This window comes from Nothobranchius furzeri, chromosome 15 (genome assembly GCF_043380555.1).
Source record: "Nothobranchius furzeri strain GRZ-AD chromosome 15, NfurGRZ-RIMD1, whole genome shotgun sequence".
Classification (NCBI taxonomy): Eukaryota; Metazoa; Chordata; class Actinopteri; order Cyprinodontiformes; family Nothobranchiidae; genus Nothobranchius; species Nothobranchius furzeri.
Genome location: NC_091755.1, coordinates 43,049,933 through 43,066,823, shown reverse-complemented (window position 1 = coordinate 43,066,823; position 16,891 = coordinate 43,049,933). Strand labels below are relative to the sequence as shown.

Here is a 16,891-nt window from a genome sequence, read left to right as displayed (position 1 = left end):
TTTTAATCCAAACAGTAAAACTCCAACGACATTGATCAGAAACCATGTTCCCCAACTGGTGCCCAGTCTCAGTTCTTGCCTTTGAAGTGGGGAAGTAGAAGGACCAATCACACCAATCTCAGCTCTTTGAGGTGAGTCAGGCTCTTGTTCTGTCTCATCGACATCAGCTCTCTTCCACTTCAGCACAGAGGCCCCACGGAGGCAGCTCGGGTCCCAGACATGCAGCTGCTTCTGACGCTTGAGTCGCTCACCGCCTCCCTTCCTGAGATCTATTTGGTGAATGGTAGCATGAATGAATCACTCAGTTCCTCCGTAGCCGGCCACACTGAGAGGACTAACGACCCCCCCCCCCCCAACCCTAACCCACATGAGCTCCTCCACCCTAGCGCAGCTGCTACTTACCACATGACCAGATTTATGATGGTTCTTTCCTCCTGAAGGAAGGATTTATATTTTGCTGACCTTACAGCCATTTTTACCTCTGTTTTTCTCCGGGTCGGGTTCGATGGCGTCACTTTCGTGAAGCGCATTTGTAGTCCTGGACTTATTTTCACACAAAACCTAAAATATCATTCCCCCGTTTGAAAATGAGCGCGTTCTTGGGTTCAAAATGTGTCTTTAAAATTCACGGACTTCATGTGTGGCACAAAACAAGGGGAATTAGAAAATAGCATTTTTAGCCCCGTTGACTTCCATTCATTTTTTCATTCTTCCGGGGACCCGTGGTCGGAAGAAGGTGGGCGGGACTTAGGCTCGCTATCGTTGAACAGGCAGCCTGTTGATTAGTTTCATCACTGCTGCCACCTAGTGACCGGATGCTTGGCTATTATACATGAATAACTACAGTTAATAAAAGTAATCTAAAATGTAGAGTAATAGCACTGTTGCCTCACAGCAAGAAGGTTGCAGGTTCAAATCCTGGCTGTGTGCTTTCTGCATGGAGTTAGCATGTTCCCCCCACACATGTGTGGGTTTACCCGGCTCTCGTTTTTTGAGATACCCAAAATATTTCATTATGTCATAATTTATTTTCAGCAGCTTTTGGTTTGACTTGTTATCCACAATGAAGTGTTCAGGTGTTCCCCTCTTACTGCCTTCAGCCTGGTAGAGAATGATGTAGAAGAAAGGAACGGGTGGGGATGAATCGGTCAAACGGAAATGAGAGGTGGAAGAAATGGAGACGAGATGCTGCTTCACTCTGATTCAGAGAGAGAAATGGGTTCAAAACTGAACAAAGATTAAAATCGGATTTCCTTTTTGTTTGTTTTTGTCAGACAGCGATGTTGAAAAAGTCAAGAAGACACCGTGTAGAAAATGAGAACCCTAACCAAACAAAGTCCCCAGAGACCAACAGAGAAAAATAATCGAGTGTTTCTAAAAGGAGGAAATGGAGCCAGAAGGGCAGGTAAAGACGTGGCAGCACAAGTCCCATCACTATAAGAGCTGACACCCGGGGAAAAATACAGAAACACAGAGAAAGGTTCAAGTAAACTAGGTGGAAGGAGAAAATCAGCGGTCTGAACCAGAGGCGAGGAGGGTAAGAGGAAGCATAATCAGCCAAGTGAAAAGAAAAGGAAGAGAAGAACAGCAAAAATCAGAAGCTGAGTAATGATCCAAGCTGGTGGAAAAATCTAAAAGGAATGGAGAGAAATAACACGAGCAGTTAAGAACCATCAGCTGTGAAATGGAAACCCAGAACGGTTCTTAGAGTTGAAGGAAGCACGTAGAAAAGAAACCATACAAGGAGCTGAGAAAAGTCAACCGTACACTCAAAGAATAAACTATACGGATACGTGTCATTATTGTAAACGTCGTTTTATAAACACATCAGCCACAATCAGATTAGAAAGCAGAAACGCTCGCTGAGCCTGAGACAGACGCACTAAAAACCAAGCCTGTAGTAGAGCATAGTTGTACGGCGGGGGAGCCAGGGGGAGCCAGGGGGAGCCTGGTCAGACGGAGGGCCTCTGATGGATGGACGAGCGCTGATTACATTAATACAGCAGCATCATGTCAAACAGTGTTGGAGATGAAATTACATTTGATGCTAATGATTTATTGACACAAGCAAAGGCAAAGGGGAGCCAACAGCTATGGACTCCATGAATTATTTGGTAATTATAGATTCCCATAGATTAGTTTGGTCACAGTGAGATTCTGTTCTCACCCGTCAGTGAAAGCAGATGTACCCCTCTGAGGGCAGTGTGGCAGCTCTGGTTCTGCCTGTTTAACAGCAGTTAGGCATCCTTATCACTAGGCTGTGCTGTTTACTCCCGTTTGGCTCCAGCCTTCATGTCGAATAAAGTCACAGGCTCCTCTTCTTTACATGGGGGAGCAGCGGCTCTTCTCCAAGACCCTCCCTAACAGTGGAGGTTCTCATCCTTTCTCCAAGGTTGAGCCTGGGCGGCCACCATCCAGAGAAATCTCATTTTGGCTGCTTGTGTTAGTGATTTTGTATGTTGGGTCATTACTCAAAGCTTATGACTGTAGCGAAAGGCTTTAATGTCAGCAGACGTGGTTTAGAACGGTTCCACATCGCCAACGCCCTTTACAGTGGTGACATGATGTTGCTGACCTCTACTCAGAACATTGTTGGTCGGTGGGCGGAATACTTCGAAGGCCTCCTCAATCCCACCAGCACGCCTTCCAGAGGAAGCAGAGTCTGGGGACACCAAGGTCACTGAGATGGTCAAAGAACTCCTGGGTGAGATCGGTCCGGAGTTTTTTAAGGCTCTGGATGTTGTTGGGATGTGTTGGCTGAGGCAGCGCTGCAGTATGGCATGGACATTAGGAGTTGAGCATCTTAATCCATCCTTCAGCACTAACCCAGACCAGCTGGCAACAGCTGAACCTTTTTGACTTTTTACAGAAAGTCAGAAAATGCTATTAGGCAAATATAATTAAAGGTGTGGTTCACTGAAAACCATTTATTTACTTATTATTTTTGATAATCAGTCACTCTGAGTGTTTCATGTTCAGGGTTAGGGTTGCCTAACCCTGAACATGAAAATAGTCTTCTACACCTATCTCCTGCATTAGCTCCTGATAGAAGGCAGACGGTGAAACTCTAGGATTAGAAAATCTACGTCACACTGTCACCAACATTCATGGACTCACCCATTTTGGCTCACAACAGTTGGCTGTTGTTGGTTTAGCGTCCAGGAAACAGCAGAGAACGTCTCTGCTAATAGAAGCTAACCGTTAGCATTAGCAACTTCACCACACTGCAGAACTCCTCCAGGCTCGTGTTATTTGTGGAGGTAAAACATCAACGTTGCAAATCAGTAGCAGAGTGAATTTTTCTAAGCAAAATCTCTAAAAAGGAAGAATAGATATTTCAGGAAATCAAAACCTTTATAGAATTTAATAATGCCTTTCATCAATAATTTAGAGAATGTGAGTGTGATTTATTTATGTTAATACACATCAGATTATAATCATACTGCCAAAATGTATATACGTTGCAACCCTATTCCTTAGTAGGGTGTATTCACGGGTTCTGGAGAGATGAGTTCCTCGGATTGTCTAACCTTGGAATCAGGAGGAACAATGTGGTTTTTGTCCCGGCCGTGGGACACTGCACCAGCTCTATGCCCTTAGGAAGGTCCTAGAGGGTGCGTGGGAGTTTGCATGTGTTTTGTGGACTCGGAGTATGCGTTTGACTGCATTCCCCAGGGGGCGCTGTGGAGGGTTACTCTGGGAGTATGGGGCACCAGACTTGGTCCGCCCTACCAGCAAAAAGTTGGGCTTGTTTCTGGTAAGAGTTGGACTCCACCAAGGCTGCCCCTTGACACCGATTCTGTTCATAACTTCTATGGACAGGATTTCTAGGTGCAGCCAAGGTGCTGATGGGATCTGTTCCGGTGGCCTAAGGATCAGGCCTCTGCTTTTTGCAGATGATGTGGTCCTGTTGGCTTCATCAGAACGTGATCTCCAGCTTTCACCGGAGCGGGTCGCAGCCGAGTGTGAAGCAGCTGGGATGGGAATCAGGTAGATCAGGTAGAATGTATTTTCCAGGTCAGGGATGATGGCCTCATGTGAAGGAGTGTAAGTATCTTGAGGTCTTGTTCACAAGTGAGGGAAAGATGGAGTGTGAGATCAGCAGGCAGATTGGTGCTGCATCTGCAGTGATGCAGGAGTTGTACCGATGTGTCGTGGTGAAGAGAGAGCTGGGCCGGAAGGCGGAGTTCTCGATTTACTGGTTGATCTACGTTCCTACCCTCACCTATGGTCCCGAGCTTTGGGTAGTGACCGTAAGAACGAGATCGCAGATACAAGCAGCTGAAATGAGTTTCTTTCCACAGGGTGCCTGGGCGCTACCTTAGAGATAGGGTGAGAAGCTCAGTTATCCAGGAGGGGCTCGGAGTAGACCTGCTGCTCCTACACGTCGCAAGGAACCAGTTCAGGTGGCTTGGACATCTAGTCAGGATGCCTCCTGGACGCCTCCCTGGCAACGTTTTTTTGGACACGTCCAACAGGGAGAAGACCTGAGGGAAGACCCAGGACACTGGAGGGACCATGTCTCTTGATTGGCCAGGGAATGCCTTGGGATTCCCCTGGAGGAGTTGGCCCAAGTAGCTTGGGAGTGGGAAGTCTGGGCCTCTCAGCTTAGGCTGCCAACCCTACCCCTAACCCTGACCCGACATTTGTTGTCTCAGACCAAAAATATAGAAATGATCAAATGGGACTCAGGACAACATTTGGTTTTAGTATTTGATTGCTTGGGTCTATGAGGTCAGGAGGGAATGCCACTTCCCACCGTATTTAAACCCAGTGGAGCCCCTCCCCCCCAGGAGTAGACCAAGGGTTGACTGACAAGGCTGAAGAAAGGTAATAGGAGGTGTTTATTGAGTAGTGCAGTCAGACTTGGATGTCATTTTGTCTGTGCTGCTTCAGCTCAAACCTGTGCCTTGGAAACTACATCTGACGTGACCGTTACTAATCGGTATCAACATGTTAAGGAACACAACTTGTTGAGATTGTTCGGTTTAAAGGTTTTAAACCAACATGATTTAAACACGTCAACCTGGAACACAAACGCTCTGACATGTCCTTCCTACCGACGCTGTCGTCTGCGCTCTTCCACACAGACTTTTACGGTTTGATCAATGGCTGGAGCGTGGCAGTGGTGGAGGCAGGGCTGCAGCTGATGACACCCACACGCCGTAAATCAAGAGTAGTTGTGCTAACGTTTAAAAACATCCACTGAATGGATCAGCTACCTTTTGAACATCGAGTGTTATCTGGATTCTGGCTCATCTTACCATTTGTGCAAATTGACTTAAACTATTTATTCCAAATAATAACCTTATTCTCTCAAATAGAAGAATAATCACTTAAACTTTAGTTGAAACTGTAGAGTTTGCACTTTTTCGTAAAACGTTGCCATACCCTTGAGCTACGTTGCCGACTCGCCATGATGTCTTCTTTCTCCAGTGATTCTGGTTCGAAGGCTGATCTGGATTGCCACCCGGTGACACAAACACATCCAGCAGATATGTCTTCATCGGTCAGCTTATTTTCTGTTTGGCAGACTGGGAATCAAAACTCTAAATTAAAAAAATAATTGAATGATTTTGCGAAAATCTGACAATTAGTTTCCTATCGACCCTAATGGTGTCAGAGATCCTTTTCCTAACTCAAGTGTTAATGAAAGGCTGGAGACCACTTGCTAACACTTCTCTCTCTCTACAGGTGTCGAATGCATTGTTGATTTACCAAAACCAAAGAACCACTGGGAACCTGTTTTTGGCACCTGTGTCTTCCTCTTCTCCTTCCTCATCCCCGTGGCCATCATCAGCATCTGCTACAGTCTGATGGTCAAGCGTCTGCGAAACGTTCGCATTCTTTCTGGTTCCAAGGAAAAGGATCGCAACCTGCGGCGCATCACCAGGATGGTCCTGGTTGTCGTTGCAGCATTCGTTGTTTGCTGGACCCCCATCCAGATCATGGTCTTGGCTCAGTCCTTGGGCTTCAACCTGAGCAGCTTGTACACGCTGGTGATGACGCATTTCTTCATCGCTCTGGGGTATGTCAACAGCAGCCTGAATCCAGTACTCTACGCCTTCCTGGATGAAAACTTTAAGCGCTGCTTCCGTGAGTTCTGCCAGCCCTCTCCATTCCGCCTCGACACTCAGCAGTCGGGTAGAATGAGGAGCATCGCCAGGGAGGTGGCCGCCGCCTACAGCTACAAGGCTGGAGATGGTGGCGGACTTGGGGGTGGGACGCCTAATCCAGCATGACTAGGCGTGGAGCTGCCTCTGGTGGGGGTAGACCCCCCCCAGAGGGAAGAGACCCATGGGACAGGAAATTCCAACACAGAATTAACTCAGATTACAGCTCTCTAGCGGCACGAGCCCTCCCGCCCCCCAACTAGGAGACTGGCCTGGGGCGGGGGGGATGGAGATGAGAGTGATGGGGTTGAAAGGAAAAGAATTTGAGAGTAGAGCGAATGCTGTGTTTTACAGTGAGAGGCGCCTGATTTGGTCACAGTTCAACCCCAAGTCTGGACTGCCACTGCCACGCCTTTAACAAACGGAAACAAGAAGTTTGATTTCCAAACCAAAAGTTGATGAACTGAAGTAAAACCCTAAGAAAACCTCTTCAGGGTTTACGGTTGTCTCTGAAGTGTTGTGCCATGTGACTTTGGTTGTAGATCCAAAGTAAGAGCCTCAGGAGCTGAATGAGGTTCTGCCAAACGAGCCTGCTGTACAGTTGCTGCACCTCCAGCCTGGGACTGAACTTACCGTCGGTAAGGTGTAGCAGCTAAATATACTGAAGCTGTAGAACACCTCTGCCACCCATTATGGTCTACAACATGCTGCTCATCTCTTCTTGTAACATGAAAGTCCTACACAACATTTCTGACAGAGGAGGCGGGGTTACAGGTCAGCTAAAGCCCGGTCCACACGGCAGGATGTTAAAATTGTCGGCCCGTTTCTAAAACACGAGACCACATGTGGTGATGAAATAATCGCATGTGCCAGTTTTGTCCTGCAGTGTGTGGTGTGTGCATCCACGGCGAAAACGACTGCATGGGTTTCAGCCATGGGCGTTTCCCAGCCAGACAGGATATCCCAGGAAGAAATCCGAATATTGGAGCAGCACGAGGAGGCGTGGGCTGCGTGCTTCCGTCACCTCGCTTTCTGATTGGCTACGTGTCACGTTAAACTGGCAGCTCGCTTGTGTGTCTCCAAAAATCAGACGAAGTCATTCCAAGATGGCTGACACCCTAGCTTTATGATCGGAGCAGTCGGTCCCGGTGTGTTTCCGAGCTGACCAGAGAACTCTTCACAGGGCAGGATTATCGGATAGGATTAGAGTAATTCTGCTGCATGAACCGGGCTGAACTGATTCTGGTTAGATAAATGGTCTACAAAGATTCCGGTCTGGTCCTGGTAACTCGGGTCAAACACCACCGTCTACTCTCCAAAGGCTGTCTTTAACAACAGTCGGTGCTTCTGAATGCTGCTTATTGATGCCTGATTGCTGCCGTGATCGGGAGTTGCAGCCAGCAGGCGATGTTAAAGGAGCAGCCAGTGTTTGGAAACAACGGCGTTGGTGGCGCCGCCATGGGCTGCTCTGACCTGCTGCTGATGAAAACCACAGGAAGATCATCTTCCTGCTAATCCGACTTCTTCATGCTGAAGCAAATATTTGGTCTCAAACTCAGCAGAGTAAAAGTGAACAAATGGAAAACCAAACAACATTTTCATTGGTAGCTTTCCTCCAGACCAGCAGAGTCTGTCGTCTCACACAGATATTAGACCAGAGATTAGGTCACCCACAGAACGCCCAGTGGGACGCGACCAGGTCCATTAGGATCAGGAGCCACGTCCGATACTAGGGACTGAATCATCCATAGCATACTGTGTTAGAGAGGGATTAAAATCAAAGTGAACAGTTTTGAGATTATCCTTAATCTGTGTGGATGACAGCAAGTCGGTGGATTTGAGAACACCAAAGGCCGTGAAAGCGTGTCCTCGGACCGCTCAGAGAGGCTTTGTGACAAAGAAGAACGTCTTCATGTCCACCTGTGGAGCTGCTGTAGATACGAGGTCAGCAGAAGCTGAACAGAGACCGAGTCTGCTGTTTAGATGTAGTATAAGTACAAGTACAAGTACAAGTACAAGTACAAGTACAAGTACAATTTATTCCCTCCATACTGAGCCAACCTTCCGACTTTTACTTTTTCATTTTATTCTCATTCCTTTTTTTTCTTGGCCAAATTTTTAATTCTCCCCATTTTTTTATTACGATCTTCATAAAAATAATTTTATTTTTTATTTCCTTGTGATTTTTATTTTGAGAGGTGCTATAAAAACTAGCCTTGTGGTTTATTGTAAAACACGTGAAGTTCTCTGCAGTTAGTGTTAATGCTCTTAAAAGGTTTTCATAATCATCATAGATAATATTATCTTACTAGGCGCTGATCACCTCCTGAACAGCCTCCGTTAGAAGAAATAGAGTTTGGGTCTGATGAGTTAACTTGGCCCAGGCCAAGGCTGCCATCTTGAAACTCCTATTGCTTAAATCTAATTGGTTTGAATGATTTTATAACTGTGTACAACATCATTGTCACATTGTGCAGTTATGTAATCACACCTGACGCCTACAGGCACCAGAGGCTCGTGTGGATCTATGCTTTAACTTTGTGAGCTTCAGCGGTTTTGAACAGCTTTGGGACAACGGCTATAAAGCATGGTCTGGACTGAGCTGAGGCCAGCGGTTAGCTGGATCATCATGTTCAGCGCGGTGGGATGTCTTGATTGCTGGTGGGAAGGCGTTCTATAAATAAAATGAATGAATGTCAGCTCATCAGTCCTACAGGAAGTTAAGTATTTCTCAGAGCAGAGGCTGTCCAGGAAGCTGTCGACAGAGAAGCTTAGACTTTTACGCAGAAGCAAACCTCAGAATGGCCACATTTTCCCTTTGAGCTGTTGACAAATGAATGAATGAGTTGATTGTTTAAAAGATGGCGACACCTTGGTTCAGAGCAAAGATCTGAATGAAAAATCATGGAGGATTTAAAAGGAATTACTCTTCTACCCTAACCCCAAAATTCCACTATCTCCGCTCCGCTCCGGCACGAACTCCGCAGCAAAAACGGTCCCGTTGTTGTCAATCAGAGCTGTTCCACTACTGCGGCCGTGCGGCGCCGCCCGCCGTTCCGTTCCGGAGCACCTCCGCAGTAAATGGACAGAAATCACAACCGCCCAACAGGAAAAGGAGCGAGCACAACTTCCGTTTTTCACAATAAATCGATAAACAAAAGGTGTTTTTTGTTTCATATGCACAGGTTTAACAACTTTTAACAACTATCAATGGCGGCTGAAGTTTAAATGCACAAAAGTAAGCCATAAATACAGTTTCTACTATCAAAGTAGTCACACTTTGTTGATCCAAACACTGCTGATCTCTCAACACAAATGATGGGCAGATTAAACAGTTCATGTCGATGCTTCTCCCACACAACGGTGTTTGGATCTAACTTCCGCGTTTATTGCTCGGACTGTATCGCAAGATCTCGAAAATCCTGCTCATGCCTGTTTGCCCCCCTCAGGTCTCCGCACCGGAGCGGAGCCGTTGTAGAGCGGGTACCAGTATAATTTGAGTTCGAAAGCGAGCGGCTGCGGAGGGCGGGGGCGGAGCGGAGATAGTAGAAGGGTAAAGTCCTTTGTGGTGTGGGGTTGTACATTTCTGACCTACACAGTGGAACCTGTCAAAATACCTGTTTACATAGAAACCATCTTTATACTTGATGAAAAAATACACATTGTTGTGATTGTTGAACTTTTTTCGTAGATGTCACAAAAGCCTTCACCCTGCTCCTGCCGACAGCAGCCTCTGCTGGTTTGTACGGTCTGGACTCTGGAAGCAGAAACGAGTGGGAGGATGAAGCCGTGAAACATCCTTTTTAAAACGGAGAGCTTCTCTTCATGTCACTGGCACCAGCTAGGCATTCAGATCCAAGCAGAGCAACACATCTGGTTGGTCTGTAGTTCTGGGTTTCCAGATGTGTCACTTGGCACTGCCACAAAGTTCTGGAGATACTCTGGACTGATGCGTCTAGATGTTGCTGCGGGAGCAGCTGTGAAACGCTGAACCAAGGTGACACTGACGAGTCACAAGGTTCTTGGGACAAAGGGGCTTTTTCTACCTCATCTAAATGCTGAAACCAGCCTCACATCAGATCACATCCCATAATCAGGACAGTCGCATGACTCTGAATGGGTTCAGAAACTAACCGCTGACGTTTTGGGACACATTTGGTGTTTTTAACCAGCAACCATGAGGAATGAGTCGTGTAAAGCCTGATTTCCACTTCTGCGTGAGCTCCACAACACAGACTCACACGGCGTGTCGGAAGGGTTTCACATGCGAACTTCTGTTCAGGCAGCAAAGCAATTCCCCTCCAGGACAACAGGGGGCGTAGCGCTGCTCCGTGGTATCCTGCCACCATAACACTCGGGTGTCGGTCCCTGCTAGATGTGTTTACGTGTTTCAGAGACTTCATAACAACTTTGTCCTTCCTGCTCCTCCACCTTCATGCGGTCGTCACCTCCAAACCCACGTTTCCCGTCATGTCCCTCCACGTTTGCTCCGTATGCTTTTTCGGCGACGCGTTCTTCAGTTTGTTTCGTGTCTGCCACTAAATATCTTTTTACTTTTTACTGTGGCAATGGCGGTGCTGGTGACAAAGATGCAGGAAGCAGCGTCCTGACCAATCACAAGCTTGCGTTCTCCGTCACTTTCTACAGATGTCTAAAATTTTGGGCATGTCTCCGTCACCCTCTGTGAGCCTGTCGGAGAGCCCTTACGCCGAGCCGACGCAGAAGTATGAATCAGGTTTTCTCGTCTTCCTCTGAGAAACACTTTAGTTCAATCCTTAACTTATTTCTGACGATTCGATTCTCGAATCCCACTCTGTTCCTCTAAGGCCCTGTCCACACGTAGCCGGGGATCTGCCAAAACGTAGATATTTTTCTACGTTTTGGCCTGTCATCCACACGAAAACAGAGTTTTTTCACACGAAAACGGATCTTTTTAAAAACTCCGGCCAAAGTGAAGATCTGCGTTTTCTCCGTTTTGGGCGTCTGCGTGTGGACGGACAAAAGCGGAGTTTTAAGGTCCGCAACGTCACTTTCCGCGACAAAAAATCGCTGACATCACGTGTGCGACCTGTGTTTACACTAGCCGACAGCATGGACGCCCTCAGAGCTGCGCTCGCTTTATCAATTGTCCAAGCGCTTTCTGCTTGTTTGTTTTTGCAAGAGGAATTACTGCTCCTTGCGGAAGACCACAGATGAAGGACGAGGTTAAGAACGGGGGAAGTACTGCCCCCTACAGGTCTGGCATGTCCTTAACAACGTATTTATCCGGGTACGTGTGGACAGTTTATTTTTAAACGAGGTGGTGTGGATGCAAGTTTTTGGAGGGGCGGGTATTCGTTTTTAAAAAGACCCGGCTACATGTGGACTAGGCCTAAATTGTGTTTCTAAATGAGTTTTTTTGCCAGGTCTGATTGGTTGCTGTAGCTGTAGCTCTGAGGTGGGGGTAGGGTGAGGAACAGCTGGCTTCAGTCTCCATGACAGTTTCAGGCTTTAGGAAGTTCACGCCATGATGTAAGGCTGGTTTCTTCTTTAGTGTCTGCGTGTTTCTGTGTAATTATCTCTCCGTGTGATCTGTCGCTACTTTGGCCTAAAAGCACCAGTTTGCGTCTCCGGTGCTTGAACAGAATGGATGCTGGGACGGACGTGGTTCGCTCACAGCTGAGTCACTATTTGTTGTTTTTTCTTGTTTATCCAAACCTTTTCTTTCTTCTTGCTGCTGCCGTTTGATGCAGGTGTTGATCGTTTTCCTTCCATGAACTTACATTGCCTTAAATATGAAGTGAAGTTCGTTACTGAAGCTCTGAATGTTTTATAACTTGAACTCCTGAAGGCTCTGAGAACAGCCAGACAGGCCAAAGCGGCACTAAAGCTGAAGGAACATCTTAAATAAACCAAAAACCCGTCACATACCATAATAAAAGATTAGTTTCTTTTCCATCATGTAGTCCAGGTGTCTGCAGATACTTTACAACATCCATACAACGCAGTGAGCTAAAGTAAAGAATACTGAAACTGCTAACAACTGGATGCTATTTTAACGTCCGTTTCTTCTGACATAAACTCCAATAAACTCGGTGTTTCTTCCCGTCGTAATGTTTGGACCTGAAAACTAGAATCACTTGAATAGGAGGACATTGTTCCTGTAGCAGTGAGCTCTGAGACCTACAGAGGACGTGGATTTTGTTTATCAAGCATCGTTTCACACGTTAAAGTCACAAAGTACTTCAAACATCAACATCAGAATGAAATAAGTCAAAGCTAGGTCTAAAAGGTTAGGGTAGCTGATGAAGGTTAGGGTTAGGGTCCTACACCGGCTAAACCGAACTGGTGCCACTGCATCAGGTCTGCAGACTTGTGCCGTCCTTCGCAGCAGCTGCGTGTTCCTGCTGATCACATCTGTCTGTTCTCAGAGAGTTGGAGGAGAACGGGTCGGCTCTAACTCTAGACTTCCTGCCGGAAACCCGTCTGGGCCCAGCGTCTCTGTATGAAGACGGGTTGCATCCCAGCTGTTGAACCTGAAGCAGCAGCGTTTCCTGTTGGTGATTCTTCTCGTGATGGGTTTGAAGTCCCTCTGCTGAGGGCGTCTGCTGCCTGTCGCCTCTGTACAGAACATTTAAACAGAATATTTTAAGTGAAAGTAAGAAACCACTTCACGTGTCAGACTATCGCTCTCGTCGTTGTTGGTGTAAAAGTAAAAACTGCTTCCCTATCCTTAGATATCGTTGCTGCATCCCCGGAGGACTGTGGATTTCATTTGTTTACATCTTACAGACCACATGAATGTCGAACAAAAGAACTGTTCAATGTTGTTTTAAAGAAAAACTATATTATTGTTGTTAGTATTCTTACCAAAAAAGGAAAACAAGCAGTGTTTCTGTTAGTTGTGTTCTTTCTACGGTGTGGGAAACTGTTGGTATTTATTAGCGTGTTATTGTGGACTGCATCTAGCTCACAGTCTGAGTCATGAATTTATACAATTCTTCTATTTGATTAATAGTAAATAAATAATGTATGTGCTGTTTTAAACTAATAAAAAAAACTTTGATGGGAGTCCTGCAGCGCCCGGCTGCAGCCACAGCTAAACTGGGATGGTCTGGTGAAACCGCCACATCTCTCAGTGCACCGACTACTCCGTTCTTTAGTTAAAACCCGAAACACACGAGGACTAAAACCAGTTGCTTTATTTATGCTGTCAGAAAGAGGTGTGCAGTTAAAACGTGTGTATTTTAGTGAATAGCTGCAGTGTGCTAGCTGTGTTAAACATCCTGGGAGGCTGCGTCCTCAAAAGGAATTCGGCTTCAGCCATAACCTGCTTTTATTCTGAAAGTTTTACATTTGGTTCGTATTTTAAGGATCTGTTTTACTTTTGTTCTCGTGTTTATGAGGCCGTACTAATCTGAGAAACTCGGGTGGTTAGTCACGTAAAGAACAGTTTCTCTGTAAAACAGATTAAATGGTTTCAACTCACAACGGACATCACTAGCAGAAAGGCGACCAACAGAACAGTCTGAGCTGTTGTCAGTGGCTCATTTTGGTCACCATGGTAACCACACACCCATCTCTCCCACCACTGAGGAAGAGATGTGGTCAGAAGCGCACTGAGCTTCAGCCTTCAGACTTAGTGTTTTATGGAGGAGGCGTGGCTAGCTAGAGCCTTTCTTTCCAGCGGAGATGAACGAATAATTAGCTTTGATGAAATTACAGCAGGTGGGAGCGGCTGAAACCATCGGTCCTCTAGCAGAGAGAGATGCTGTGGATGAAACAGAGTAAATAAATAGTTCATTTGCAAAAGTAGATCAAAGTCGGACTGATGTCCTCTAAAGTAAATAACAAAAAAATGACAAAAACTGAGTTATTTGTGTTTGCAAATGAACGTTTCAACCACACCTACCCCTTGTGGCCAAACTGTGGAGGAACAGGAAGGTTTGAGTGTGTGAGGAGGGATGGACCGGACCGTAAGTGTTCGCCAACATGGTTTACTTTGAGTTTAGCTGCATCACATGACTCAGGCTCTGCAGCTTCATCGGAGAACTTGCTCCTGCTCTGAATAAACCAGGATGGACATCTGTATTAGCCAGCTTGTAACCTTTGCATAAAGAGATTTTCTTGAAGCTTGAAATGAAAACTGTATATTTTTCTCTGCTTATGAAATTAATAAAGAAAGAAACATCAGCTTTGTCAGATTATTGTTTTGTGAAAAACAAATCCTGTAATTCAGGCCTAACCTGAACTAATCTGTGTGGAAAGTCATCCATCTCCCTCCGTTAGCCCTTGCTCGGGTCGCGGGGGCAGCAGCCTAAGTGGAGAGCCCAGACTTCCCTCTCCTCAGCCACTTGGACCAGCTCTTCCGGGGGAATTCCAAGGCATTCCCTGGCCAGCCGAGAGACGTAGTCCCTCCAGCGTGTCCTGGGTCTTCCTTTAGGCAAGGCAAGGCAGCTTTATTTGTACAGCACCTTAAAACAGTATAAGACCGACCAAAGTGTTCACAGAAATAAAAACATTAAAAACAATACACATCATAAAAAGGCATAAACACTAAAGCTTAAGCACCAATCTGCCTGTCGATCTCACGCTCCAGTTTTCCCTCACTTGTGAACAAGACCCCGAAATACTTAAACTCCTCCACTTGAGGCAGGACCTCATCCCTGACCCGGAGAAGGCATGGTCTCAGATTTAGAGGAGCTGATTCTCATCCACACTCAGGGACAATCTTTAACTAGGTTGGCCACTAGCAACAATATGAGTAAGGCAGCCAAGGTAACCCCCCCCCCCCCCACCCCCACCCCACCCCCTCCCCCTCAAACGCTTTTCTCGCTCCTGCTTTGACCTTGTGTCTTGTTTCTTGCTGCTCTTTGTGCTTTGTGTGCAGTCATTTCATGTATCCTGAGTTCTAAACTACATCTATGTGCGCTTCGAAAAACGACTTGCATTTCGTCCTTGTCCTTACGAGGAAGACCTTGGATTTGTCTGCCTGGTTTTTCCTCCCACGTGTTTACCTTGTTCGGTTTTCTGACAACACCGCCTATTTTCATGTCCTGCAGGTTTTAAATGACCCGCACTTGTATAGCGCCTCAGAGTAAGGAATTCAAAGCGTTTTACAATACTCTATATCATTCATCCATTCACACACACATTCACACACTGATGGTAATGAGCTATGATGTAGCCACAGCTGTCCTGGGGCCAGTGGCGTGTCCAGATGTTTTAAAATGGGGTGGCCCAGGTGAGGCACAGCTTTGTGCATGGGTGGCACCAATGGTTATGTTTTACCCCCAAGCCTTTTGTGGATAATGAAAAGCCTATTTAAAAGTAAATTAGTGTATTGGCGCCTGGGGTGGCCAATCAGATTCCAAAGGTAGCATGTGCTACCCCAGGCCACTCCCTGGACACGCCCCTGCCTGGGGCACACTGACAGAGGAGACATTAAAGACATGAGACTGAAAAAGAAAAGCATGCCGTTTTTACACCAGGCTGTGCAGCACAGTCAGAAATAGAGCTATAGGCAACGCTCGTGAAAGACAAACAACAGGTCTTCAGAGCTCATCCTGTTAAACATGGACATGTGAGTGACCGTCACAGCTGTGTGATTCTCTCAGTTCAAGAAAGTTTCTAGTCTTTAGCCAGCAGCTGTTTGTCACGATGTGGAGTAAGGAGGAGGTTAGGACCCAATATGCAGATGACCCCAGATGACACGAGGCAGGAGCATTTTAAATTAAATCCTTTTATTGGGAACATGCGCCCAAAAAATCCCAAAGGGCAGGAAACCAAAAATCAAAAGTCCTGGAACTCAGGACACCGAAAGCTCACCTAGAGCACCAACACCTGGAGACGTAAAGCTCACATAGAGCACGAACAACGCTGACAACAATAATGGGCCGACACAACACAGAGACAAGACAGGGCTTATAGACCGGGAGGAGCAAATAGGTAAAGAAGCAGCAGGTGTGTGGAGTGAGGGCTGGAGGGAAAGCAGGTGAATATAATTTTCAAAATGGGAGACAGAACCAGAGGAGGGCAGATAAACCTACAACTATAAAACACAAAACTAAACATAAAGACTGAGGGAAGGACTCACACACACACACACACACACACACACACACTACACCGAGCTGAGGAAGGACACACACACACACACTGAAATAAAAGACCTTTATGAACTGATGGGGAGACTTAAGCCCCCTTCAGACAGGCCATGAAAAACGGAAATGTTCCGGACTCTGTCCGTAAGACCTTTGTGTCTGAATACAAACATCCGGATAACGTGTTCTGGAATTTATCCGGACGAAGCCCCTAGTAACAGGTCCGGACTTGTTACGGACAGGGTGGCTGCTTCAGACTGGTGAGGTAGAGTTCCGGACAAGGGGGAGGGGGAGGAGGAGGGGACCGGGGGACGCTGTGCGCACCTAGATAGCTTGCTCCTGTAGCATGCGGCGAACCACAGCAGCTCGCCTCCTACGGTACCGCCTAGACGCGCGACGGAGCGCTTCACACCTCTTCAGTGATTCCTTTAACCATTGAGCTTCATCATCCAGGTCTCTTATGCGTCTTCGTGTGCGCAGAATTATGCTTAAGCGCCTCGTGATTTTTATCTTGAGAGGCGCTATAGAAATGATATTTTCTTCTTCTTCTTAACATGCGTCCGATTCTCTCTCCCCCCACACACCCCCCGCCGCCGTCAGACATCTGGAACTTTTTCCTGCTGTGTGCACGCAGCCGAAAGGACAAGTTCCGGTACAAAAGTGGTGTGTCTGAAAACACAGTTCCGGTTAAAAACT

At 46.6% G+C, this 16,891-nt stretch overlaps 1 protein-coding gene across 1 annotated transcript in view; it reads left to right on the top strand.

Moving 5' to 3' along the window:
- oprl1 (opiate receptor-like 1) overlaps positions 1 to 14,285 on the top strand; it is an 85,893-nt gene extending 71,608 nt beyond the window's left edge. The window contains exon 6 of the mRNA XM_070544873.1: positions 5,695 to 14,285. Coding sequence (XP_070400974.1) covers positions 5,695 to 6,242 — 548 coding nt within the window. The 3' untranslated portion in view covers positions 6,243 to 14,285. The remainder of the gene's footprint in view (positions 1 to 5,694) is intronic.
- The last annotated feature ends 2,606 nt before the right edge of the window (positions 14,286 to 16,891 follow it).